The 27,173-nt window shown below is 39.3% G+C and overlaps 1 protein-coding gene across 1 annotated transcript in view; it reads right to left on the minus strand.

Annotated features, from left to right (window-relative positions):
* The window catches only part of COL1A2 (collagen type I alpha 2 chain), a 36,591-nt gene extending 30,758 nt beyond the window's left edge, over window positions 1-5,833 (minus strand). The window contains exons 1-5 of the mRNA XM_069462556.1: window positions 5,585-5,833; window positions 2,957-2,967; window positions 2,320-2,334; window positions 1,647-1,682; window positions 384-476 (exon numbers count right to left, since the gene is read on the minus strand). Of these exons, the coding sequence (XP_069318657.1) occupies window positions 384-476; window positions 1,647-1,682; window positions 2,320-2,334; window positions 2,957-2,967; window positions 5,585-5,654 (225 nt within the window). The 5' untranslated portion in view covers window positions 5,655-5,833. The remainder of the gene's footprint in view (window positions 1-383; window positions 477-1,646; window positions 1,683-2,319; window positions 2,335-2,956; window positions 2,968-5,584) is intronic.
* Between the last annotated feature and the right edge of the window lie 21,340 nt (window positions 5,834-27,173).

The raw sequence follows: 27,173 nt of genomic DNA on the forward strand, positions 1-27,173 counted from the left end.
GAGGAAGATGTTTGTGAAATTGCTTAAGATCAGGGATTTCACTTATGTAATTCAATCTAATCAAACTCTTTAATAATGCAACACTTTTTATAGTGCCTTACTGATAAAAGATATTAAATCCCCAAATTAAATAATGGTAGTGATGGCCTTGGCTAACTTCAGCACACACAAAGACTAATCCCATAATTGACAAGGGCTGACAAAGAGAACCAGCAAAACCGAAAGTTGAATGAAGAAACCAAAGAAATGAAATAAAATATACTAATTTCCAAATATCAGATTCTCCTTTAACTGCCAAAAATAAATTTCACAATGAGCCTTATTCCAACAGAAGTATAAGAAACTAAAGTTAGCTAAAAGTTAGCAATACTTAAAACTCTTACCCCGCCAAGACCAGGGGGGCCAGGAGGACCAGGTGGACCGGGAGGGCCTGGGAGACCATCTTCACCATCTCTGCCTGGGGTGCCTGGTGGACCCTGTCATGTGAAAAATGAATGAGATCAGGGTTAGACAGGCCCTGTAGAAACCCTTGCGTGAAAACCTCAGAATACATGTGGTAAGATCAGTTGCTCAGACCTTTCAATGTGCAAGTAGGGTGGAAATCTAATATGCCATATTTGTCATTGCTTATTTGTCATACACTTATGACATGAGTCTATTTTAGGAGGTTTAGTAACTGACGTACCAAGACAACACAGGGTAGTTTTCCTAGAGGAATATTTCCACCATTGAATGAATAAATGAATAAATAATTTCTATGTCATATAGCTCCAATATTCAAAGAAAGATAGAAATTACAGCTAAAATTTATAATTCCATGAACTTCATGTATCTAACAGTGTATAATGATGTACTATGTATTTTGATTATTGATTTCTGACTGTGATAAACTTATTTAATAGTTTTGGTATGCTATGTGTGAGTAGATTAATTGATATGAAAATTAATAAGGTCATTTTCTCACAGGAGAGAAAATTCTGCAGATTCCTATCATTAACACTATTTATGTTGTTAAAATAATTAACTGATATAATTCTCTTTCTAATGAATTGTTTGAATGAAGTACATGCAAGTCTGTACTTTGTAATAGATATAAGATTTATATATTTATATATTGGCAAAAGTGTTACATAATGCCAAACCATATAATTGTAAATGTCAAAAAAGCATAATAGGGAGGTCTAAGGATGCTAAAATAAAATGTAAGTCTGACTTGTACATGTATGAATTTGGACAGAGAAACATGTTACTGACTACTGTTGCACTATTATTCCCAAGCTATGCAAAGGATCTTACTTCAAAAGCAAACAAAATATGTTAAAAAGAGGACTATGGTGATAGGTAGATAGAATTCCATTATATATGTGTTAGACAGGTCAATTAAAAACAAAGAAAGGTAGATCATGCAAAGAATATGGCTGTCTGTAATAGTTTTTTCTTTTTTAAAGGATAATCTTGATCTAAAAAGAATATTGATTATATATAATAATGCTCATTCTCCTCTTCTGAAGGGCACTATCTGTCTAAAAGGTAGTACAATTATCTGAATAGATAATATTCTTATAAATTGTCAGTCTCCTTTAATATCTAATACATAGTTATTCAAATATGGGCCAAAGCCCTTGAATAGTTCAAAAATTACACACCCTTTCTCCACGTGGTCCTCTATCTCCAGTTGGGCCCTGCAGGGAAGACACAAATAGCATAATAATAAATGTCTAAGTAATTTCCAATGAGCATGCAAACCATTCTTGATGATAATTAGTTGGTAAGACTGATCTAACTACAGTGTTATTAGATAGTATCTAAAAAATTGGCACAATCCAATAGACAAAAGTATATTGTTTTATTACAATTATATGTGATCTTTTTCAACTTGGGGACTGGAAGCTGCTAGTCTCCAGCCATTAGGCCAATATTAGTCATAGTATTTTTAGTAAGATGGTTACTGCAGATGAAATGAACCCTTTGTTACATCTTTAATGGCACATTCATATAGTCAAAGCCCTTTAACTTTCATTTACTACCTATAATTAACATAAAATGAATTCCATCTCCAGAATAAACATGGCTTTTTTCTTTAGCATGTAAATCACCACTTTGTATAACATAAATGTAATTAGAGATGATTCTGGAAGATAATAAAACTTTGTTATCTTAAGCATCAAAGCTACTTTATTTTATGTTTTAGCTAATGCATATTAATGTGCGCAAAATCTTGACAAAGTGTTTTCCTGCTATGGTCTACTACAAATTCTGTTAAATTATAAGTTATCCCTGATAATTTCAGGTACTTATGGAGAAGTGTTGGACTCTTACCTTTCTTGCAGTTTCCTAGAAAAGAATAAGAAAAAATTATTATTAGGAGAATTGTATATATATTTTTAAAAACCACTCCCATTTTGGTGTAGTATACAAATATATCTACAGAGTACATTATATTATGTATTTACTATTATCTTAATGTAATATTTCAAAACAAAATTCTAAATTTTACAAAGAAGTTAAATAAAATATGTTAGGTACAGAACCAAATATATATACTTATCTGTGATTATGCCTCAAATTCAATGGATGAACTATGAATTTGTTCATAATAAATATTTTTGCAAATGACTCCAAGAGAGTGAAAAAATTCTCTAGCTCAGTGAAGTCTTCTGCTTCATAGCAGCTGATGCTAAAACTCAAACTTCCACTCGATTATTTCCTCTGTATTCTTTATGGGTATTTTATAAAGCTAGTCTTATTCAGTAGCTCCACCCATTTTGGAAAATGGGGTGGGTACCTTCTAAGGCAGCCAGAAAGATTTTGACTACCACAACTTCATGATTTTCTTGGGACTCCAGGTTGGTCAATAACAGTGTAGCTTCTCTCCTTACCTCCCCAGAGAAGACATCATTGTGACCAAGGAAATCAAAGAATTAAAGAAGAAAATTCCAAAAATAATTTTACTTACCTCTTGTAAAGCTGTAGAAGAAAAGGGAAAATAGGAAATAATTATATTAGTATCATGTCATTGATCAATAGCAGTAATTAACAAATAAATACACAAGTTTATAAAATTGAGTTACCTAATTAAAGGGCCAATTTATATTTTTTCTTAAGAATATTCTAACAGTAGGAAATTATGCAGGTCAAAAGAATGGCAGGGATCAGCAGGGTGATTTGTTTGCAACATTAATATGTAAATATATTTTGAATTAAATTGTTAATTATTTACTATTTTATAAATGCTGTGAAATATTAATGTGTCTGAAGGATATTTCTAATGCTTAGCAATTAAGCTGGTGAATTGCACAAATGAATCACTGAATTTAAGACAAGGCCAGTAGATTGATGAGGAAATAATTTATAGCTTGGTTCATTTTTAATATTTAAAATTCTTAAAAAGGGAAAATTTGGAAAGTATGTTACCTAAAGCAGATTTTCCTTCTTATAAAACATCGAAGTTACTTAGTACTTCACTAAGTTTATACTATTCTTAATTTCCTTTTTCAAAAGGTCTAATTTGCACATTACTAACCATGAAAATGGATTAATTCAGACATCTGAATTTTTGCTTTAAATTAGTTCACTTAAATTAGGTAAGGTCATTGTACTAATATATATCATTTTTGTCCATGAGAAAGGATTGCTTTGTATAAATGGAAAAACTGTGGATTAAAGATCTTGAAAAATAATGCAAAAAATAAACTAATTTAATACCTCCCCCTTTGCTATAATTGCTATAAATCCTTAAAAACTGAATTCATCTCCTATGGTATAAAAATTACAGGTTAATACGGGATACAACTGTGGCCACGCTTGCAATAGGATGAATCACTCCTAAAAATTGCTTTAATTAGGTGGCCGAGAAGTGTGTTATTTGGAGTGAGAACATCTGTTGCAAGAGTCACAATTCAGGAGGGTGGAACACATCCAGCACTGACATTTAAGGGCAATTTATGAGAATTACTGTTAAATTAGAAGAATGATATGTTTACTTCGTTGTGTCCATCAGTAGGAAGAATAATTATGCCTGACTTGATTAACGAAAGTCCTTAAGAGTTTGGAAATTTGCCTTTTAATTACTCAGAAGTGAGACATCTTGAAGAACGTGTGTTTGTAATGTTTGTTCCAGACCGTGGTTGGCTATTGATCAGAAGGTGAGTTGCTTTTGTACCTTCACACTTGCCTACGTCTGTTTTCATTTTTTCTCTAGCAGCCAACCCTTTCCTCCCACTGTCAGATCTCATAAAAATGAACTCTGTAATGTGAATTTGTTTGGTGTAATTACTCCATAGTCCGTAGTATCCACAGTGTGTATACTAAAAGTGAAAGAAGGGGAAAACCACACACATAACACATACACACATATAGAAATGCATCAGTCATTATGCAGTGGTAGACAACATAGTAGTATGTGGGTGGAGCAACTTTTGGGGATGTTGGGTGTGGCCAGACACCCTTCACCCCCCCATCAAATCAATATCTTTGTCTAGTACTTTGGCAGCCATTTCCAAGATGAAAACGGACTGGTTTTCTTCATTCTATCTTCACATGAAACTGGTCATGTAAAGCTGAAAAGTGGCCTTGGAGTCTCATTAGTCCATTAGTCCGTCCATATTATTTAAAAGGCCCAGTTTGACTTGCCCAAGGTCACATGGTAAATTAGTGTCAAAGCCATAGGAAGAACCCCAGTCTCTTGAGCCTCAGGTCAATGTTGATATATCCCAGCTTTGTGTTCGTAATGTCTGATTATCACTGGGGGCATGCTGAAGGGGTAATTCTAAGGCTGAACAAAAGGTAGAGCAGATTTTAGTTAATTGATGTTACCATTTTCATTACCAGATAGTGAATTGAGAGCTTATTTTACTTTTTAGAATGTATCATTCCAAGTAGCATCCATTTTCCTTCCCAGGATACACTGGCTAGCTAGCAGGAACGGCTCCAACCAGAAATGTAGATAACTACTCTCTACAAACTTGTAGAGTCTCTAATTGGGGTTCCATTAGCATAAGGTCTGGTCCCCTGTGCTTTCATTTTCCTCACTCCAGAGGGCGCCTTATCATCATCACCATCATCATCATCACCACCACCACCATCATCATCATCATCCAGACAAGCCTTACAACCCCCAGAAGATAAAAGCTCTCAGGGGTTGAGTTTTCATTACTAAATTAAAGGGCTTTCTAAAACAGTCCTCGAGTTTTCCAAGGTGGACATCGGGGCAGTTATCGGGCCCGTTAGGCAGAGGCCCTTGACTTTCCTCAGGACGGCAGTGGTTAATATTCCCATCCTTAGGGAAAAGACTTTCCGTTCACTTTGAGCTTCACTAAGCTGAGGACCCAGATCCTTCGCTGTCTCACTCTGAAATAACAGGAAAAGTTTCCTAACTTTTGCCAAGAGTCGAACTTTTTATGTTTTCATTTTTAAAGCAATTTCCGTGTTTCTTATCGTTTCTGGCGTTTCTCCACGTGCCAGACAGCCTTCCCTCCAAGCTGTACCTGGAATTCAGGTTTAGGTTTTCCTTTTTCAGACCAGGGTGCCCACCCATCTAACCTCTCTCTTCCCGGTGTGCCCCAAACAAGCTGAAAACACTTACACTGGCATGTTGCTAGGCACGAAGTTACTGCAAGCAGCAACAAAGTCCGCGTATCCACAAAGCTGAGCATGTCTACCACTTAGACATGCAGACTCCTTGTGTCGCAGAGCCCCTGGGTCACCGGCGGAGGTATCACCTGGCGGGCGCAGGCATGCAGTCGTGGCCAGTACCTCCAACTTAGCCGAAACCTCCTGCTGCCGTGGTGCTAAAATAATAAAGCCCGGATCTGCCCTATTTATACGGCAAAAGTTTCTCTGGCCGGAGGGTGCCTCCAAAAGCGCCTCCACCAATGGGAGGGCCGGGGCTGGGGGCCCGGGCAGCCACAGCTGGGAGGAGACTGAGGGGGCGCAGAGGAGGGAGCGCACGGGGGAGGGACGTGGCCACGGGGCTGGCTTCTTAAATTGGTTCCATTCTTTTTGAGGACGTGGACACTTTTGAGGCTTTCAAGGGGAAACTCTGACTCGCTGTCTGCATACCTCCGCCCTCCCCCGCCCTTTCCAAGTTTGGAAACACTTTTGGACACGTCGGAGTGCTCCGCAGACACCGACGTGGGCAAAATTTGCGGATCTCAGGGCAGCCCGGCAGCTGTAGAGGGATCGGGAGCCCGTTGATCAAAGCAGGAGCTGTCCAGTCCTGCCTCACCTGGTGTCCTGCAGGCCACCTGCAGGGTGGAGGGGCAGCGGGGGGCGCGGACGGGGCAGGGGAGGAGGGAGGGAAGACGCGACAGCGTGGCGCAGCCGGAGGCCGCCCTCCCCGCCCCTCCACCCCGCCCCCGTCCCCGTCCCGCTTTTCTCTAGCTTTGGGGCTTGTGAGCGCCCACTTTTTCAGCAGTAATTCTCTCTCCCTCATGATTTCAGGATAGGGTGTGGGGGGTCCCGTCTGTGGGTGGTTGGGTTGCAGTCCGTCTGAGGACGCCTACTGTTGGGGGATGGGGTGGGGAGCAGGCTAGGGCACCGAGGCACCCGGATAGGCTTTGCGCACTCTAGACCAAGACACCTGGGGAGTCCTTCGACCTCCTGACCTCCTGGCTTGCCTCTACTGAGGCTAAATCTAATCCAGTTCTTTGGGGGAGTTATCTGGAGCTGTGAAGTGACTGCAACCGGCCTGGAGACCGAGGATCTCTCCAGTCTCTTCTTTCTGAGGTTGTGGTGGAGATTCCACACCATGCCCTTCATGTTTCCAGTGCCCCCTCTTCTTCTCCACAGACTCCTAGTCGGGATTCACCAGCTTTGTCCCGAGGCTGGACCCAGATAACCCTCCAGTGAGCCCCAGTCCCTCTTGACCTTGCTGCCGGTTCACGGACCCCTTTCTTACAGCCCGTGCCCAGGGCCCTCTCTGCCTTCATCCTAACTCCTTTCCCCACCCAGGAGAAAACGCCTAGCCCACGCTGAGGGCCTTCTAATTCTAGTTTGGGGTCTGTGCAGTCTTCTCTGGTAACACCCCAAGCAGTGCCCCGCCAACGTGGGTGTTAACTCTCTCCTCGACATTCAACTTCCCTCTTCCCTTGCTGAGGCATTGAAGGTGGGATGCGGGGGTCCTGTGCATTGGGAAACACTGAGTGCCCTTTTCCAAACCTCTTGGGACGTCATTCCAGGCCCCGGGTCTCGATCTGAAAGGCCATAGGTCTCAGGCCTCTCTGCTGCTGGCCTAGCACCCTGGGTGAGGCAGTGGTGGGGACAAGTCAGAGCGCCACTCTATCCCAGAAGTTATGGCAAAGGGGGCATCTTTAGGTCAGCTCTGTCTCTGCGAAACAGAAACCAGAAACGAGTGGGCTGTAGTTCCTTGAGAATCATCTTTTCTCCTTTCTGTCTCTGACCCCATCCCCCCTTTTCTGCTTTGCCTTAAGGAAAAATTTCTGCGTAAAATTAACTCCTTCAGCAGCTGCTATAAACTGAAGGAACTGAGTAGTCTTAAAACCGGTTACTCTTTCTAAACTTAAAAGAAAAAAAGTTAATGGAAGTGAAAGTGAATAACCAAAAACTATACTACACTCTTATTTTATTCTGATTAAAGGCACTGACTTGGGAGACAACTTTGGAAGATTTTTTTTTCCAGCATATTATGGGGGTACAAAAGTTTACATTACATACCCCCCCCCCAAGGTTTTTTGAAATAACTTGGAGTGAAAGAATTTCAAAGTGTGTCTGGTTAGTCCTAGGAGGTTGTTTACAAGGGGGAATCCACATTCACATTTGTTTCTAACTAGGCAATAATGTTTAGAGTTTTATATGTTCTAGCAACAACAACAAAAGACCTGAGGTTTAGTTGTATATTCCAAGAACATTTCTGCCCTTTTCCCAAAATGTAGCTGTTATAGAACTAACCAAAAACTTTAAAAGTGAAAATCACTTTTATCAAGAAAAAAAAACTTCAGTATTGTACAGCCAAATGTTTTTTTCTGCATTAATCAGAAGACCAATAATTTTTATTTTAAATTACCACTCTGTTGAATTGCCTTTGCAGAACATTATTTGCGCATTTGTCCTATGTAGCTAAAAGGCAGAGATTAATTCTGAACAAAATTACTCAGGTATGTACGGAAACAGATTTATGAAAGAAATCCTTCAAGTGCTTTTCAGTGAGGTCACTTTTACTTCTGATAGCCCTTCTGGGGTCAAATTGGCCAAATCATTGGTTTTGCAATAGCTACCCAATATCTTAAACATTCTGTTTTGGGTTTTGTTGTTGTCAAAAATAATTTAAAATGTAGAACATTTTTTAGAAGTGATTATAATTTACCTTTTAGCAAAAAAAGAAAAATCCTCAGCTAGTTTTTGAGAATTAGAGAAATATAAGTTCAAGCACACATCTATAAACTTAGAGGAAAAACATCTCTGCTAAAGACGGCAGAGTGGACTGATAACTTGAAAAGCATTCCTGGAAACTGATGCAAATACCAAATGCTGCCGGGCGCCCTCCCTGCTGATGTGGCAGGGTTTGGAGCAGGCATTCGTCAGCCTTTGGTGGGAGGCCCTGGATCTAGAAAGAAACAATGAAAATGGAGAAAACGGAACAGGAACTTTTCTTTTTTAAAGTGAGAAACAGATTCCACTTCCAGCTGTTTTTACACACAATTTTGACACTCTTTCGCTTACTGATCACTTCTTGGGGGAAAATAGTTGGTTAGGTGTTTGTTTTAAAGGAGGAATGCCTCAGTGCTTACATTTAGATCTCTGTTAAATATTTTTGTGACTCCAAATAGCGAGCAGCTTTTTGTGTGGATGGGGGTGGGACTGGAAGAGCTGACCCAAGCTTTAAAGAGTGCCCCGGTAATGGCCTTGATGCTGTGAGGGGGGTGGGCGGGGAGGAAGCAGACAGAGAAGGAAAAAAGGGGTAAAGTCAATGCTGAGAGTGAAGGGCTGGGAGAAAGGAGGCAGAAGAGATCAAAAACTTCTGCCACTTTGCTGCTAGATAGTGAACACCTGGATTCCTATTCCCAAATTATTTTCTGATGCAAGAAAAGATGATCTCTTCAGCTTCTTGCAACTCCACAGATTACAAACCTGGCCACGCCTTTACATATGGCAAGTGAATCCTTGTGAATCTGGCTGATAAAGGAATGCAGAACCCTGATAAGGCCATGTGGTCTTAAACGTATACTTCTTTCTTTGATCAAAGTTTAACATCTGACTGACATTTCCTTTCAAACATTTATTGCGGCTCCATTCTGTGAAAAGTACCAGCACTGCACTATTTCATTGTAGTTCCAGTTGTAGTTGAGTTGGTTGTCAAACAATTGCTAAGAAGGAAGGTATTTGCTGATAATTAAGGTGGCAGCTGAAAAGATTTAAGGGCTGCCTTCTTTCTGTGATATTTATTTAGAAGGCATGGAGATTCCTGCTCTAGGTCATATCAATTAGGATATTCAGCTGCTGTTGATTATTTACATGAGACAAGATGTATATTCACTCAAATAATGTTTAATGTTCTGTCAGGCACTGTACTAGTTGGTGGGTGTATAACTGAAACAGAGTGACATCGTCATTGCTCTCAGGGGGCTCATCATCTGCTAGAGGACAGAGAAGAGTGTGATGAGTATTATGATGGAGGAGTAGAGTGCCTATGTGTTTACGGAGGGCTTTAAGATGGACATCTAATCTAGGTTTAGGTGGGGGCAGTTAAAGAGTGCTTCCTAGAGGATGCAACATTCTTGTTTACACCTTAAATGGGAACAGAATTTTAAAAAGAGGTAGGAGAGTGGTCTAGGCACAGAGACATTTGAAAATCTGGCAATCTGAGAAATGGAAAGCATTTTAGCATGATGGGATTGTGGAGAAAAAGGGGAAGAACAGAGGAAGGAGCTAGAGATGAGATTGGTGGGTTTAGCTGGACCAGATCTAGAAGGACCTTTTAAGCTGTATTCTGGTGCTCGTGTTTTCTTAACTGTGCCAAGAGAGTGTTTAGATTGTTTTAAACAGAGAAACTATATGACCAGAGAGTGCTTTTAAAGACAACTTTGGCTGCAATGTGGATAAACAATTGGAAGGGGAACACAGCAGAGAAAGGGAAGTCCAAAGGCTGTAGCAGTGATTCTGAGGGAAAACAGCGGTGGCTTGAACTAGGGTAGTAGTGATGGAGTTCAAGAGAAGTTGGTGAGATTTAGATATATTTTAGAAATAGAAGGAAAACAGTGACGTTTGGTTGTAAGGAATGAGGAAGAGGGAAGACTCAAGGATTATCACCAATTTCTGGCTTTGGCAACTGGCTGGCTGGAGGTACCGTGTATTGAGTTAGGAAACATTTGAGGAGATAGCTTGAGGTGAGGGAGGGAAGGATAAAGAGTCCAATCATGTTCAGTTTAGAGTGATTATGGGCCATCCCAGTGGATAGATCTCATAGATAATTAGTTATTTAGGCCTGAAGTCCACAATTTATATATGGCCTTGATTTATAGATAAAGGAGTCATCAGATTACTGATGTCACGGGAGTGGATGCCATCCCCTAGGTTCCACGTGTGTACGAAAGTAGAAAGTAATAAAACCTCAGACAAAACCCTGAAGAACTCCAGCATGTAAAGAATGGCCAGAAGGGGAAACACCATCAAGGCAACTGAGAAGAGCAGCCACATTGGATGGAGGAAAAATCACGATATCTATGTTGCAGAAGGAAAGGAAACAGGTTGTTTGCGGGGAGGAGAACATAGATTTTTGGAGTACTGAAAAGTTTCATATTTTTCTGAGGAGTCAAGTAAGGCTAAAAAGATTATATAAATTAGTACCTTGGAGGTCACTGGTGAACTTGGTGAGGGTGCTTTCAGCGGAACAGAAACCAAGTGAGAGAAAGTGGAAGAGAGAGAGGTAAGGTAACAAACACATCTAGTGCCAAATTTTAGTTATACTAGGAGTTGGCAGATAACTGGGTGTGGTTTAAGGATGATATTAGGTTTAATATGCAAAAGGATTACACGTGTTCAGAGTGAAACCATCTGAATCAGCTGTTTAATTTTAACACTAATTCCCATTCTAAAGCCCTCCATGAAAATGTTTTCCATTAGGTTTCTTCTGTTATGCTTCTCTTCATTTGTTTTTTAGTATTGAAGCAAGAACATATAAGTGCATATAGATTTTTTTTTCATCTTGGTAGTGATCAATTTTTTTTCAAGAGGTCCCCTTAAATGTATAGACAGAGTCTATTTATTTCATCTTTTACAAATCCCAGTTTAATCTTCAGTGCCCCATTTTTCAAGTTTAGAAACATGAAATAGACAACCACTTTACTTATACATGATTCTGAGTATTCTTGTGTATGGATTGCGTGGAGATAGTTGTTTTGTAGTATCTTGTTATTGACTATTCTAAGCCCCATAATTTAGAGAGATGTATTAGGGCACACAAATTTCAGCTTTCAATTAAGTCCACCTTTTTCTTGGAGAAGATGCTGATTACATTTTTTTCACCCAGTTCCAAATTCATCCTTAAATTGAAGAGCTCCAGAATGCTGATGCATTCCAAAAGTCTACTCTAGTTTATTAGAACTTTGGTTGGCTTGCTTTCCAGAGTTATATTTTCCAATTCTTCTCAAGTAGCTGGAAGAAATAAAGAGACTTTTACTTCAGTTGCAAGAAAAGGTCTGGGTGTTGGTAATCGATTGATTCACCCATTAAGTTGAATCAAGATACATACTCTTTGGTTCATATATTATGTGTAGAAAAAGAATTATAAAGATTTAATTCTATGTGATACCACATGCAGAATTAATATAGTTTATATTTCAATTTAAAAATAACTACCAAATTAAGTTAATGGTATTACTGATGAACTCCTTAAAGTTTAAAATTTGATTTTGACCTTTGGAGTATTCTATTTGTGTGATAATCTTCCAGTTATTTAATGTGACATCATCACTACCTATTATATAGTGTAAGTACTATTGGTAGGAATTTTACATAAGTTGTCTCAAAGTGTCAACAATCATTATCTAATTGTTGGTGGGGTGTATTTTATTATTTCCAATTTTACAAGTAAGAAAACTGAGACTCAGAGAGCCGAAGTGCATTGTCTAAGGCTTCCTGGATATCCTAGAATGGGTCAAGTCCTTCTTTTGCACATTTTCAAAATGGCTTGTACTTTTAATATCTAATATCTGTCACCAGACTAGTTGACTAATTAATTAAAAGAGGTAATTGTTCATTAACTGGCTTCAGTTAAACGTGTGATCCTTTGTAGCAGAGATAATGCCTATTTTATTCACCCTTTTATGGCATAGTGCTGAATTAGAGATGCTCAAGAAATATTTACTCAATAAATCAATATTGATTTGTTATGACATAACTGGAAAATAAGGAACTTAAATATAAATACTGGTTATTTTCTTCACTGACAGTTTGCTATTTAATCTACACATCTTAAAATTTCCTTTTATTGATATTGTGGCAATCAGCACATGAAATTTGCTTAAATAATACATGCATGCATTTTAGCCAGTTCACCCAATAGTAAGACCTAATTATTCCCTGATAACTCATAAATATTTTATTTTATTAAGTCAAATTTATGAAGAAGAGAGTGCTTTAAGCATACGGAAAAGCTAATTTTATTAATTATAAGTCATAAAATTTTAGAGTTGGAAGATAATTTAAATACCATCCAAATCATAATTGTTAATGTGTGGAATTAAGATTTGTTTTTCTACCATATTTCTAATGTCTAATAGGTGTCTGGTATACAACAGGTATTCAGTAAGTGCTAGTTGCATGAATTAATCAATTCTGTAAATAATGTAATATGTAATAAGAAAACATGCCTAGAGAGGGTACATGATTAGCCAGCTTATGGTAGACCTATAACTAGGGGACTGGTCTCTTGATTGCAAGTTTCTTTCTGTTTATAACATCTGGCATTTGTCTAGAATATTTTGGAACATTTAATCCTTACAACAATCTGAAGAGTAGCAGCTCTGGCTTGTCTCTGTGCTTTCTCCGCTTCTGACTTCCTGCAGCCGAGTCCATTTCTGCCATGCCTGCTCCCAGTCTCCACTTTTCTCTCAGAATCTCCATCTGAGAGAAGAGCATGGGTTTTGCCAGTTCCTCTTGCCACATCTTGTTTTGAATCTTGTGTTCAACAAACAATAAGGAGTTCTTATTATGTGTTGGGGGTAGATGTGGGGAAAGGTAGAGGGATAAAATAGAGATTGTAATCTTGGGCGACTGTTACAAATACAGCAGATTCTTCCCAATTGTGAGGGAAAGGAGATTTTGCAGGCTGAAGTGCATTAGATTTTAGGGGGACAATAAAATTACAGAGGGATTAAATGCAAGCCCTTACAAATCTTCTTTGTATCATCTCTAAAGTAGAACCATCAAGACATCATGCTAAATAAAGAAGGCTCAGTGACATTTTTCACATTTTAAATGATTAATAATGGTTATAGTACAATTGCTTTCCATTTACCATCTCTTATTCAAGTGGAATTTCTCAGGGTCTCTCTCCCCTGCTATTTCAATGAAATGCCCATAAATTTTCTTTGCTTTGTTAAAGATAATATAAATATGAAAAGACCCTTCACCCTGTATCTGATACTCCATCCAAATGTGCAGTGCCTTTTTGATTTCATGATTTGGAATTGTTGCGTCCTCAGTCCCCGAGATAACTCCCCAAAGTGCATGCCATCAGGCCCCTTTTACACAAGTATCACCTCTCTCCTTCCTTGCAGCTGCGGGAGTGCCATTTTAAGGTCCTGGTTTACATCTCCTCAGATTCCCTTATTTCCTAAAGCCTCAAGGCAAAAACCTCTGTTACTGCTGTGCCATCTGCTTTCCTTTACTTTTTAATTCCCATCACCCAATTTCCTCTTTTTCTAATTATCCCCAACAGGAGTGATTCATAATTCTTATCTACTGTAACTAAAATTCTTGTGGTTGGGAAAAAGTATACAAAATGAAATCTGCATATACTGAAATCCTTTGTTTACTGAAATTTGAAGGAGGAGCAGTTTACTAATGGGGAGGGATTACTTTGCCTAACCTGAGAAAATAATGCATTAATGCTCTAAAACAAACATATTTTGCATTTATGCAGTGAACAATGTATCAACAAGGTATAAGGGAGTTCAGAAAGAGGATCAAAGAATGAGAAGTAACTAGTTCTGCCTGGGCAAGTTGAGGAGGCTTCCAGGAGAAGGGAATAATTCTTTGGAGAAATTCACCAGGCAGAAAGGAGAGGAAAACTCTTTTTAGAAAGGTGGTACAACATGTGTAGTGGGAGGTGACATTTATCATAATTTGTACTTAAATAATTAATGTTATAATGATCTCCCTCTAGAAGAGTAGTTCTCAACCCAAGGCAATTTTGTCCACCAGGGGACATTTGACAGTATCTGGAGACATTTTTGACTGTCATGCTACTGGCATTTAGTGAACAGAAGCCAAGGATGCTGGTGAACATCCTACAATGCACAGGACAGACCCCCTGACAGACTTATCCACTTCAAATATCAATATTACCACTGCTCTATAATGTAAGTCCTGTGAGGGTAGACACAGTGTCTATAAAATTTATCATGGTTGGAGTCAGAGTTGGTACTCATTTAAAATTTGCTGAGTGAAGGGAGACATGAAAGAGAAAGCACATTTAGGGAAGATCAATACATATTCAAAGTTAGTAGTTGGAATATAATTAAAGAGCAGTAGGAAAATAGGCTGTTGGTGTGAAGGAGAGAAATTATGGAGGGCATCTTGTGCCATATTAAGGAGTCTTCCTTTATTGTATAATCCATGGACAACCACTGGAGAGTTTTAGGCAAGAGAATGAAACCATCTGGTCTATGTTTTAGTGAGATAACCAAGCAGCACTGGAAAGAGCCCATAGACTGTGAAGTCACTTAGAAAGGTTTTGTGATAGTGTAGGCCAGGGAGAATGAGGCTCTAACATAAGGCTGAAGCAGTGAAGATAGAGAGAAAGGGGCAGATTTGAAAGACATTTAGGACTTAGAATTGATAGGACATGGTGGTCAATTAAATGCGGAAAATGGAGGTGAGTTTTCTGGCTTGGGCTACTCTAAGTAGGTGTTGGTATCATTACTTGGGATGAGGAAGACAGGAAGAGAAGCAGGATTTGTGTGTGTATATGTGTATGAGCTTACCTTTGAATATTCATTAAAATAGTAATTTATATTGTTATCAACAAGACTTTGGTTAATCAATTACCCAGGCACAGAGAATATTGAGATAAATAATTCTAGTCTTGGGCCAGGTGCAGAGGCTCACGCCAGTAATCCTAGCACTTGGGAGGCCAAGACGGGGGGATTGCTTGAGTCAGGATTTTGAGAACAGCCTGGACAAGAGTAAGACCCTGTCTCTACAAAAAATAGAAAACTTAGCTGGGGATGGTGGCATGCACCTGTAGTCCCAGCTACTTGGGAGGCTGAGGTAGGAAGATTGCTTGAGCCCAGGAGTTTGAGGTTACAGTGAGCTATGATGATGCCACTGCAGTCCAGCCTGGGCAACAGAGCAGGACCCTGTCTCAAAATAATAAAAAAATTTAAAAAATAAAAAATAAAATAATTCCAGTCTTTAAGCAGCTGACATGTTCATAGCAGCACTACTTACAGCAGCCAAAAGGTGGAAATAGCCCCAATATCCATCAACAGGTAAATGGATAAACAAAATATGGCATATACAAAATTTCAATAAAATGGAATTTTATTCAGCCATAGAAAGGAATGAAGTAGATACATGTTACAACATGGATGAGCCTTGACAATATTGCACTAAATGAGGGAAGCCAGACACAAAAGATATTGTAATTAATATAATTCCTCGTACATGAAATATCCAGAATAGGTAAATGCACAGATACAGAAAACATCAGTGGTGGCCAGGAGCTGGGGGAGGGGAGCAATGGATAATGACTGCTTAGTGGTTATAAGATCTCCTTTGAAGATGATGAAAATGTTCTGGAACTAGATAGTTGTTATGGTTGCACAGCCCTGTGGATGTACTAAATGCTTCTGAATTTAACACATTAAGATGGTTAATTACACTTTAAGATGCTTAGTTCATGTAACATAAACCATCTTATGGTTTATATTATATGAATTTCATCTGAAAATTTTTTTTTCAAAAAGGAAGCATATAGTCTCAAAGAAAAACTAGTAAAAATATGATAAATAAATGTGAGCTATCACTAATGGTCTCAAATAATACAAAATGTTCTTCAAGCTGGAGAAACTGTCTGGATAAAGCCTCAGCAGCAATGAAAGCCCATGGCAGGAGCAGGGAGTGAGAAGGGATTTAAGAGGCCATTTGCTGTATTTTTGCCGTCAAGATTGCCACAATTCATGTGAGGCATAATGGAGTTATTCCAGAGACATAAAGTGGTTTCATCAATGTCTTATGACCAGTCAATGGCAGAGGTCTGAAATAGAACAGTTCACCAGTTCTTGGAATTTAAATATTTTCTTTCTATAGATTTTTATCTCCAAAATATTTACAGAAAGTAAAGCCAGAAAATGAGAGTGATAATTAGAAGAATTACAAATAGAAAAAGAATTTTTAAAGAAAGCATAGTGGAAACACATGACACAACTTAAAATTATATGGTCTTTAATGTTTTAGATGGATTTCTCAAAGAACATTAAGAAATCTCCACTATTTAAATTATTTTTAAAAATAAAGAATGGGCTAAAATCTATAGAGAACAGAAAGGAACTGGCAAAATGGTCTTACAATTAACAGAAGGTATTTTCCTAATGTAAAATGACTATATTTACACTCTTATTTTTGACATCTCTTTTTAAAAATAAAATATTGTTTCTTGTATGTTTATAATTCCTTTCAAATAAAGTAATGAAGAGCTGGAATCACTGACTAGTTAGGATAGCCCCATCCCTCAGTATTACTGAAACTTCTTCCTTCTCAAGTGAATCATTTATCATTCATTCAAGCAAACATGGACTGAATCATAGGCAGTGAAGACAGAAAGATGCTTAAGATGATAATTGCCTTCAAGTTGCTCATAATTTAATGGGCATGTGTGAGAAGATAAACAATGGGAAAACATTAGTGATAGAGGTCTTTCTGTGGGAAAATGGAAATGAGGTATCTAGCTTTACATGGGAATATGAAGGTGGCTCCCCAAGAAGAGATGATGAGTCTTGGTGGGTGAGAATTTGTTGGCCTGGCACTCCAGGAAATAAATAGGAAATATGCAATATGATGGCAGCATGGTGCAATCAAGTTATTCACTCATTCATTTATGAAATAAGTTTTTTATGCCTACTGTGTTTCAGGCACTGTGATGGGCTTTGGGAATCTAAGGTAAATGGGTTCCTGTGCTTATGGTCTTATAGTCTAACAGAAAAGATAGACAATAAATAAGTCTGCGTAATAAGCTGTTACAAAGCATCTTACGGGAAATACGTAGGATGCTATGGGAGTACATGGCAGAGTCCCTGACCTAAGCCATGGGACACAAGGAAAGATTCTAAGGAAATGACAAACTCAGAACTACAATGGTATCTTAGTTAGCTCAGGCTACTATAACAAAGTACCACAGACTGGATGGCTTAAACAACAGACATTTATTTCTTATAGTTCTGGAGGGTGGGAAGTCCAAAATCAAGGTGCCAGCAGATTTGATTACCAGTGAGGGCCCTTTTCCTGGCTTGCAGACTGCTATCTTTTCACTGTGTCCTCACATGGCAGAGAGAGAGGGAAAGAGAGAGAGAGAGAAAACTCCAGCAGTAAGGAGCACACTCAGTGAGCTCTGGTGTCTTTTCCTCTTCTTATGAGGACACTAATCCCATCATGGGGGCCCTATCCTCATGACCTCATTAAACCTAATTACCTTTGAAAGGCCCCGCTTCCAAATACTATCATTGGGGCTTAGGGCTTCAACAAATGAATTTGGGGAGGGGACACAAACATTCAGTCCATGATAAATGGATACAAGTTAGTGAAAGGAAGGGAGATGGGTGAGGTAGGGGTTGAGTCTGCAGAGGTATTTTCCAAGTTAGCCAGAGGATAATCAGACAGAGTCTTGAAAGTCAGGTTAAGGAATTGAATCTAATTGCAGTGAGAATCCACTGAGGAGTGTTAAATCCTAACCCAAATATTAAGCCGAACCCTCACTCTAAACTCTAACACTGATTGAATGTGTGTTTAGAAAGATAACTCTCTCTGTGGCCTACAGAATAGATTGGGGAGGGGCAAATGGAACTTAAGAAACTCTCCCAGATGAGAGATGAATTGTGGTAGGGCCTGGGGTGAGAACATTTGGAATGAAGAAAATTAGGTGGATTTGGGCTGTAAGAACCAGGAAAAGAAAGGAATCAAATATGACCATCATTCTGCCTTGTTGTGGTAACGTTGCTAAGATAGAGAATTCTGTCAGAAAAGAGGATTTGAGGACTTGAAAAAGTGATGCATTCCCTTTTAAGCATGCTGTGTTTGAAACACCTGCACAGAATTTCCTGTGGCTAGAACATGACTGCTTATGGTAAAGAATCAGAAAAGAAATGAAGAAGTGGGCAGCATCCTTATCATGGAGGACAGAGGTGAATGTTTTAAGGAGTGGGGAATGACTGAGGGATTCTCTGTGGGGCTCTTGTGTGGTTGATTTGTGTTGTAGAACCGTTGTGTAATGGCAATGGGAAGGAAGGGCCATGGGAAGCTGATATTGGAGGCAATAAGTTGAAAAGCAACTGCATCATGAAACATGGTGGCAGTGGGTTGGACAAGAGAAGGAGGATGGCAATTACATTTCAGGGACAGCTTCACAGAACTTGTTAAGAGAATATCAGGATTAAAGGAAGAACTGAGAATGATTTCTAAATTTCCTTTGGAGCACTGAGTGGATGATGGTGTCATTAACAGAGATGGGGAAAGGAGGGGGAAAGGCAGACTTCTGGATGTGAACTTAGATTTGGACTTGGTATGTTTTGCAGGACATGTGGCTGACTAGTAGGCAGCTGCTGCTGGCTGCTGTGATATCACCATTGGTGATTTTATTAATGCTGGCAGATTTCACTCTCTCTGTAACTTTTTTCTTTCTCTTGATCCCAAAAGATGGGCCTCTTCTTCTCTCTCTACACTATACCTCAAAAGACATTTTTTTTTTAATTAAGGAGATACTGAATATCATCACTCTGATATAAGCGCTATAACTCAAGGTTGACTCTTATTCTATGAATTCAATGTTAATCTTACATTCACAACTATCCCTGGATATTTCTATTCAGATGCTTTGCCATTTTCTCAGTTCAACATATTCACATCTCAGCTTTCCAAAATTCTTCCATTCTGTCCAGAATCCTTATCATTTCCCCTGAGTCTTGTAGTGCATTCTTGTTCTTGTAGCTGCACACATCTGAAACCTTAGGCTCCTCTCTGATTCTTCCACAGTCTTTGTTCCTCAAATTCAATCGACCATAAAGTCCTATTTTTTTCCTTTAAGATGCCTCTTGTTTCAATCCTTCTTATGTTGCCATCCCTAATGTTCCAGTTAATAGACAAAAAATAATGAACATTTATTAAGACCCCACCATGTGCCAGGTAATCAAATGTACTGAGTATAGTACTTGTGAAGGGACAAATATGTAAACCAACAAGTGCCATTTAATATGATATGGAATCATTGCAGAGCACAACATCCAGTGGAGGCGCAAATGAGAGAGCAATTAATTCAAACTATGAAAATCAGGGAAGTTTACAAGATATGGCCTTCTGAAGCTACTGTCCATAATTAGCATGGCTAAAGTACAAATTGTGAATCAGAAAGTTGCAGGAACTAAGGCCAGAGAGGGAAAAATCAATCATCCTAATCAAGGCATGTATCACACTACACCTCGGATTTGTTGACCCAACTTTCTCTAGACTCTCTTTCATCTGTTTAACAATAATTTATTTTATGTAGCATTTAGAATGAGTTTTCAAAGGACTGTCATGTAAATTACCCATTTAACCATCACAACACCTCTTTGAGGTAGCATACTCAAGTTAATGACTTTACCAATCTCACACAGCCAAGTTTGGACCCTAGGTCTTCTAAATCAAATTGCCAAATGCTAACCATTTATCTATGCCTTTTGTGTATTTCTGCCAAACTAACAATTCTATTGTTATCATTCTACTGCTCAAAAACTTTCATTGGCTCTCTATTATCCTATACCAGTAAGAAGAGTCTCTTCACTTAATGTTTTCAGGACTATACATAATGTGGAACCACCATACATACTTAATTCTATTTTCTACTGCTCAAAATAACATGCTTTGTGTTTTCGTTATCTATTGGTGCCTAATAAACTACACTAAGACTAAGTAGCCTAAAACAACAAACTACACTAAGACTAAGTAGCCTAAAACAACAATAATTTTGTTATATCTCTTGATTTTTGGATCAGGACTTCAAGTAAGGCTTATTCTGTTCTACTTTGTATTGACTGAGGTCTCCTAGGATTCAGATGGCAGTTGGTACGATCTGAGGGTCTGAGATAGCTTTGTTCACATATCTATTGCCTTAACAGAGACGACTGGAAGGCTGGACTCAGCTGAAACTGTTGACTGAAATGTCTACGTCTGGCATCTCTAGCATAGCTAAAGGATTTCTTATTAGACCCCCAGAGAGTGTTCTAAGAGAGCAAAGAGGAAGTGACAAAGCTTCTTCCGTCTCAGCCTTGGAAGTCACACAGTGTCACTTCCATTATATTCTATAATAAAGAAGAGAGCCACAGTGCCAACTGAGATTAAGAGGATGGGATTGCACAAGGGTGTGATTACCTGGAAGCATGATTCGTTAGAGAGTAACTTTTGGAGATTAAATATAATAACACACTTGGCTTTAGTCAAACAGATTCTCATTGTGCTTGCACATGCCATGCTTATTTCTGCATCCGGACCTGTAGCCATGTTGATTTTCCCAGCAGATTCCCTCCCATCCCTGCTTGGACCTACCAAAACCCTACCTTCTTTCAAGGATTGTTCAACTTTCATCTTGAGCATTTAAAATCTTTCTTTGATTACCCTAATTTAAAAAAAATTTCTCCATTTTTGAAATACAATAGCATCTATAGTCTGGCAGTAGGAATCGAAAGGAGGAAACTGGGTTGGAGATATTTGGGTGCAAGAATTAACAGGGCTAGATGGCTGTTTGGATGTTGTTGTCTAGAAACCAGTCAGAGACAATATTGTAACTTCGAGCTCCAATAGCTGAGAGGTTGAGCTACCATTTATGGAGTCATGAAACACCTGATGGGCAGTGGGTTTTGGAGAAGTTATTCATTCCCTTTTGAACATGTTACTTTGGAGGCATAATGGAAGAACCAGGTAAAGGAGTCTTGAAAGCAATAAGGGAAGAAGAATGGAGTTTGGGAGAGAGGTGAGGATTAGACAGGTAGATCTGGGAGCTTCCCGGTAAAGAGATGCTAATTAAAGTTGTGGGGTTAGATAAGCTTGCCAGAGGACAATTTGTGGAGATGGAACACAAAATAGCCAAGGACAGATATGGAGGTGGGGCCAACAGTGGGGGTTTGTAGTAGAAAGAATATGAGGACCCAGGGAAAGAGTAAAGAAAGACCTAGGAAGAGACCTGGGGGAGTGCAGGGGAGCACAGATCTCCATAACGCAGAGGAGGGGGTGGCTTCAGGAAGGTGAAGGTGCTAAATGCTGAAAATATGTTTAGGAAGCAGAGGACTAAAGAACATTGAACTTTATGATTAAGAGGTCTTTGACTACTGATTAAGGAATCCTATGCTAGATTGTACCTAGAGCAAGTGGCCTGAGGGGTTAGGAAGTAGGGATAGTGGGGCCCGACTGGCCACTTTTTCAATAAGTTTAGCAATAAAGGACAAATAGGATTTGTCTTCCTCTACAATAGAATTACAAACAGAACACTTAATGATCACTGTTCTCAGATAGCAGTCACTAAGGGGGGCAATGTATGTCTGTGTGCGAGTGTGCGCTTTTGTGTGTGTGTGTGTAGGTGTACACTATGTAGTAGTATTTTCTAAGCTCAGCTCTGCATTAAAAATAACTGGAGGAGCCAATTACACTTTCTAAGGCCCCAAACCAGATTTTCTGAATGAGAATTTTTAAGGGTGGGCTCCAAGCATCTACAGGTTAAAACATGCTCACAGACTGACTTAAGGGTTTTGGGATATCCAGGGACCTTGGACTTCAGAAAATAGTTGATATCTTTATGGGTATAGGGCTAAAATGGGATGAAGTTGTTAGAATGGAAAAGTGCAAAATGAAAACTACAGTAAGAATTCAAGATATAAAGAAGTAAAAATAGAAGACAAATATCACCAATTGAAGACCAACATTTTAGTAGCTACAGTCATAACTTTACATAGATTTTTCCCTCCCTCCCTCCTTCCTTTCTCCTTTTCTTTCTCTCTCTCTCTCTCTCTCTCTTTCTTTCTTTCCTTTCTTTCTTCCTGCCTCAGCAAGCAACGTGGACAATTTTATGGAAATCTATCATCAGAATTCCAAGCCATCTTTCTTTTCCTTTTTTTAAAACTGGGCTGGGGGAGGAGAGTAAGAAGAATGTGGTTTGTGAGGCAAGCTAAACCTCAGGAATTATTTCAAACCAAACACTTTTTCTAACTATTTGAAGTCTGGAAGTCTGGATGTTGGGGGCAGGGGAGCAGGGAGCAAACAGAACTTTGACTGCGGGGCCATTTGTCATTTCCTGGGAGGCGCCCTGGACTTAACCCTTAAGAGAAGCACATTTGAATACACTCCTGGGCTTTGACCAAGAGCAGGTCCAACTCTACGCTTTTTCTTTATATTTTTTCAGATTGGTGTTTTCTTTCTCTACTCCTCGATGGAGAAGAGTCATTTTCTTTGAGAGAGAAGCAAATAGCAGCGCCCTTTGGATGTCAATGATACCAACACTGTTTAATGCCTTTTCACACTTTCTTGTGATAATTGAAAACACAGAAACAAACAGTGTCACATTCTATTAATCATATTTACTTATGAATGAATTCATAGTGGTATGTTGTGTATATGTTTTCCACAAGAAAATCTGCATCAAAACTGAGTGGCTCTTCTTTAGAAACTAGTGTGCCAGGAAAGGGTTACAAAAGCCTGTCTCTTCTTGATGTATAACAGCTGGTAAGAAAGCACAGCATCTCCCTCCCGCTCAGCTCAGAGTTGCACTAAGTAACTCACTGCTGATACCATCCCCCACTGGCTTTCTCCACTTAGTAAAATTCCTTGCAAAGTTGAAATCCAGCAGTAAGCAAAGGAAGCCGCTTTAGTTCTTTAACTTTGGAAGAACTAAGGAAGACATTTTCTTAGTTAAAAAGGAGGTTTTAAATACAGCAACTCTATGCAATCTCCAAGACCCATGGTTAGGTGTTGTTCCTGAAAAGGAGTTACTGGGATGAGAAGTAGTCTTGCCCTTACTGAGAGCCTGAGCTAGAATTGGAAGTCCCCAAACCAAAAATCACAATCACGTCTGAAAGCTGGACCTCTTCCATTATGTGAACAACACTTGGCAGCTTTTTGCTGTATGCAACTTACAGTAGATAACAACTTCCATTGTCCCTCTAATCAGTGTCTTACAGAACTGAGCTTGCTTGCTACAAATAAACAGGGACACGGAAGATAAAGTGTCCACAAAACGGCACACCCTTGGGTCAGCATAATAACCACTTAGGTTGTGGAGAAATCCACATGATTCATGAGGTCCTTAACTAAACACATTAAGGAACTATATATTATATTTTCCCCAAGTCAGAATAAATAGCAATCAGGAAGGAGAGGTTGAAACGTTTTGATCTGGGAATGGGGTCTCTCTCTCTCTCTCTCAAAGGTAAAGTGTCAGTGTATAACCCTCACCTTTTGAGTAAAATTAATCCCCAAGGAAATAAAAACCACTCATTTAAATCCAAGGATAGCCTAGGTAGACCCCAATACACTTAAATGAACATGTGAAAGCCACAAAACTGACTTAAAAAGTAGGAGTTGGCGGGGAGAGAGAGAAACAGAGAGAGAGAGAGAGCAAGAGCGCACAGAAAGAGATGGCTGGTTTCTCTGTTGGAGGCTGAGGGCAAACTCCCTCTGGGAGGGAACCTCTCACCCTCACAGAGAAAGGTTGAGCCACGCTGGCTTCTCTCTGGAAGGGAGGGCGGTGGAGCCACAGCCAGGCTCAGCTCCAACTGGTCAGCTATGTGGCACTGCTGCTATTGTTGAACAAAATTCTTTCCTCATTACACATCCCTCTTCTCAATTTAATAGAAAGTACAGTTCTTGGGATTTTTCTCCTCATGAACTTGAAGGAAATCAGAAATAAGAAGCTTATTTGCTCCTCATTTTACAAGGGACCATTTGCTGAATCTGTAGCTTGAAGCTGCTTTATGCAAAATAAATTCTAAGAACACAGGGAAAAACCAGAACCTTGATCAGCCCTATAGGATGACTATTCAAGCAGGATCCATCATTTACCAATGGAGACGAAGTCTGTTAAGGTTGATTGGCTGTTTTTAATGGAGTCTGATTGTGTGGTGCTTTGCTTTAAATTAGTTGTGTGAATTTAATGATCAGCATAATATTGTTCCCATTGTATATGTTAAGGACAACTTCTGGAGCTGGGACATTAATCTTTCTGGCAAATTATTAAAATCTTGGCAAGAACAGAAATGAGAGAGGGGGGTAAGATCCCCTTTGAGTATCATTTTTTTCATCAACAAATTGGGGGTGATATTTTCACAGCCTACTTACATAGAATGATGAACTGAGCGATTATTTGTGAATTTACCAATCATTCTTGCAAATAAAATGGAAAGGTTTTGCAAATTATAAATCAGTGATCCTCAACTGGGGTGGTGAGGGTGGAGGAATAGGAGTGGTAGATGCCTAGGTTTTTAACTTAAGACTGCAGTCAGATTGGAGGACACCAATTCATCATCTTTTCCCTTAGTTTTTGGGTTCTGAGACTTCTAAATCCTGGTTAATATGGCCCCAAATAAGATAGAATTTGCATGATCAATTGAAGTGGCACTCTTATGTTTATAGAAATTCTGGGGTTGGCTCAGTAATCTGTGTTTTTACAAGAATCACCTCCAGATGATTCTGCTGCCCAGTCAAGTTTAAGACCACTGGTCTAGTCTAATCCTGTTGACAACCTGGTCATATCACCTGCTCAAGCGATTACAATCACTGCTGTCTCTCAGCCTCTATTTCTCCCTCTTTCTAATCCCTCCTTTGGATGGTTACTAGTACATATTTCTCAAGCACCATTTTACTACGTCATTCCTTCTCTCAGAATGTCTCAGAGGCTCCTGATTACCTACCACATACGTTTCTATAGTTACGATAGCTATTAATAAAAGGGGTCCACATTATGAAGTCCAGCCACAAAGAAAAATATTCTGAGGCAAGGAAGTAGGCTGGGTAAGCATGGATAAACCAAGTTATAAAGCCTCTACATCAAATTGGACTGTTTATATCTAGGGAAAACAGGCCTGTAGGCAGCTTTGGGGAGCAGGAGTTGTGAGGAAAGAAGGAGATGCCACAAAAGGAAAACAAGCAAACTGGGGGATGTCTTTATAAGAGCAGGAAGTCAATGATCCAAGGCACTGCTTTTTGATATTTGACTCAGACATTTTTTTCTTCTTTCTCGGCGTGTGTCTCAATGGCGTGTGTCACTCTGCTAGGGCTGCTGTGACAAAGTATCCCAAACTGCCTGGCTTAAGCAACAGAAATGTATTGCCTCGCAGCTGTGGAGCTTGGAAGCCTGAGATCAAGGTGTTGGCAGGATTGGTTCCTTCTGAGCACTGTGAAAAAGGAGTTCTTGTGGGTGTCTCTCCTGGGCTTGTAAATGACCGTTGTCTTCCCCCTGTGCCTCTCTCTGTGTCTAAATTCTCCTTTTTATAAAGACAACAACTATATTGGGTCATTCACCCACCCTAATACTTCATTTTAAATTAATTGCCCCTTTAAAAACTTCTGTCTCCAAATAAGGTCCCATTCTGAGGTACTATAGGTTAGGATTCAACATATGTATTTTGAGTGGACACAACCCACCCCCTAACATGGAGTTGCCACCTTTACCACTGTCTCCTCTATGCTTAGGTGATCCCAAAAGGAGTAGTGTGTGGGAGAGTGCTGAGTGGGACAGGTGCTCTCCAGATCAATTTCTTCAAAAAAGTTTTCTGCCTGGGAAGCAGCTCTGGGGTTAACTCTAATTCTAGAAATGAAGGATGTCCACGCTGGTAGCTCCTTTGGAGAACTTCCCCTCTGATCGCATCATTTTGACAGACGAGCCCACTGAGGGAAGAAGTTTGGCCATAGTCACAAATCCTGATAGGATTTGATCAGGCTTTTATTTCAAGTCTAGTGCTTAACTGTACCCCTAAGAGGTGAAGGGACTGACCCAAGGTCCCTGCAGAACTTGGGACCCCCAGATCAATTCTTCTTCCAGAACCCTATGCCCTTTATGGCTAGTGTACCCTGCTGTGGTGCCAGGGGTACTTCTGAGCACTACACAGCTTTGTCCTTTTGTGCCTAACTTTCCGAAGTCATCTTGCCACCTCAGACAACTTTATTATTGTGCACTGTTGGAGGTTTCAGCTTTTTGTCATCAAAATATATTTCTACCATATTTTTACTGTACTTTTGACTTTATAATATTTCTCTTAACTTGCTGTTGGTTAGAACTCTTGTGATAATTGGTGTAGCAGGAAAAAAAAAAAAAGATTGACTTGATAAGCCATTTCTAGCCAAAAGTCATCCATTTCCTGCAAACTATCAGAGAAAAAGAAAATAGATTCAGGTAGCCTTTTATCTTTTAATACACATAGCTGCAGAAAAAGAAAGCATTGCTGATCCGTGTCTGCGCTCGAAAAAAGTAGCATAAAGCTTCATTAATTAAGATTTAATTGTGAGTGTTTAATTATATGAATATACTGAATAATATAAGGAAGATCATAAGGGGACAGGTTAATTAGAGGAAGAGATTTTCCAGGCATACAAGAAGCAAGCAGGTGAAGAAATAACCCTCTCTTGTTAGCCATTCTCTCCCTAGCATCTCGCATCCTGCCTGGCAAGCAATACCTGCTCAATAAGTCTGTGTTGAAAGAAAGAATGAATAAATGAATAAAAAATATACTTACAATATAAGCAGACATTGGCAATACTTGGGC

This window comes from Eulemur rufifrons, chromosome 29 (genome assembly GCF_041146395.1).
Source record: "Eulemur rufifrons isolate Redbay chromosome 29, OSU_ERuf_1, whole genome shotgun sequence".
Taxonomy (NCBI): domain Eukaryota; kingdom Metazoa; phylum Chordata; class Mammalia; order Primates; family Lemuridae; genus Eulemur; species Eulemur rufifrons.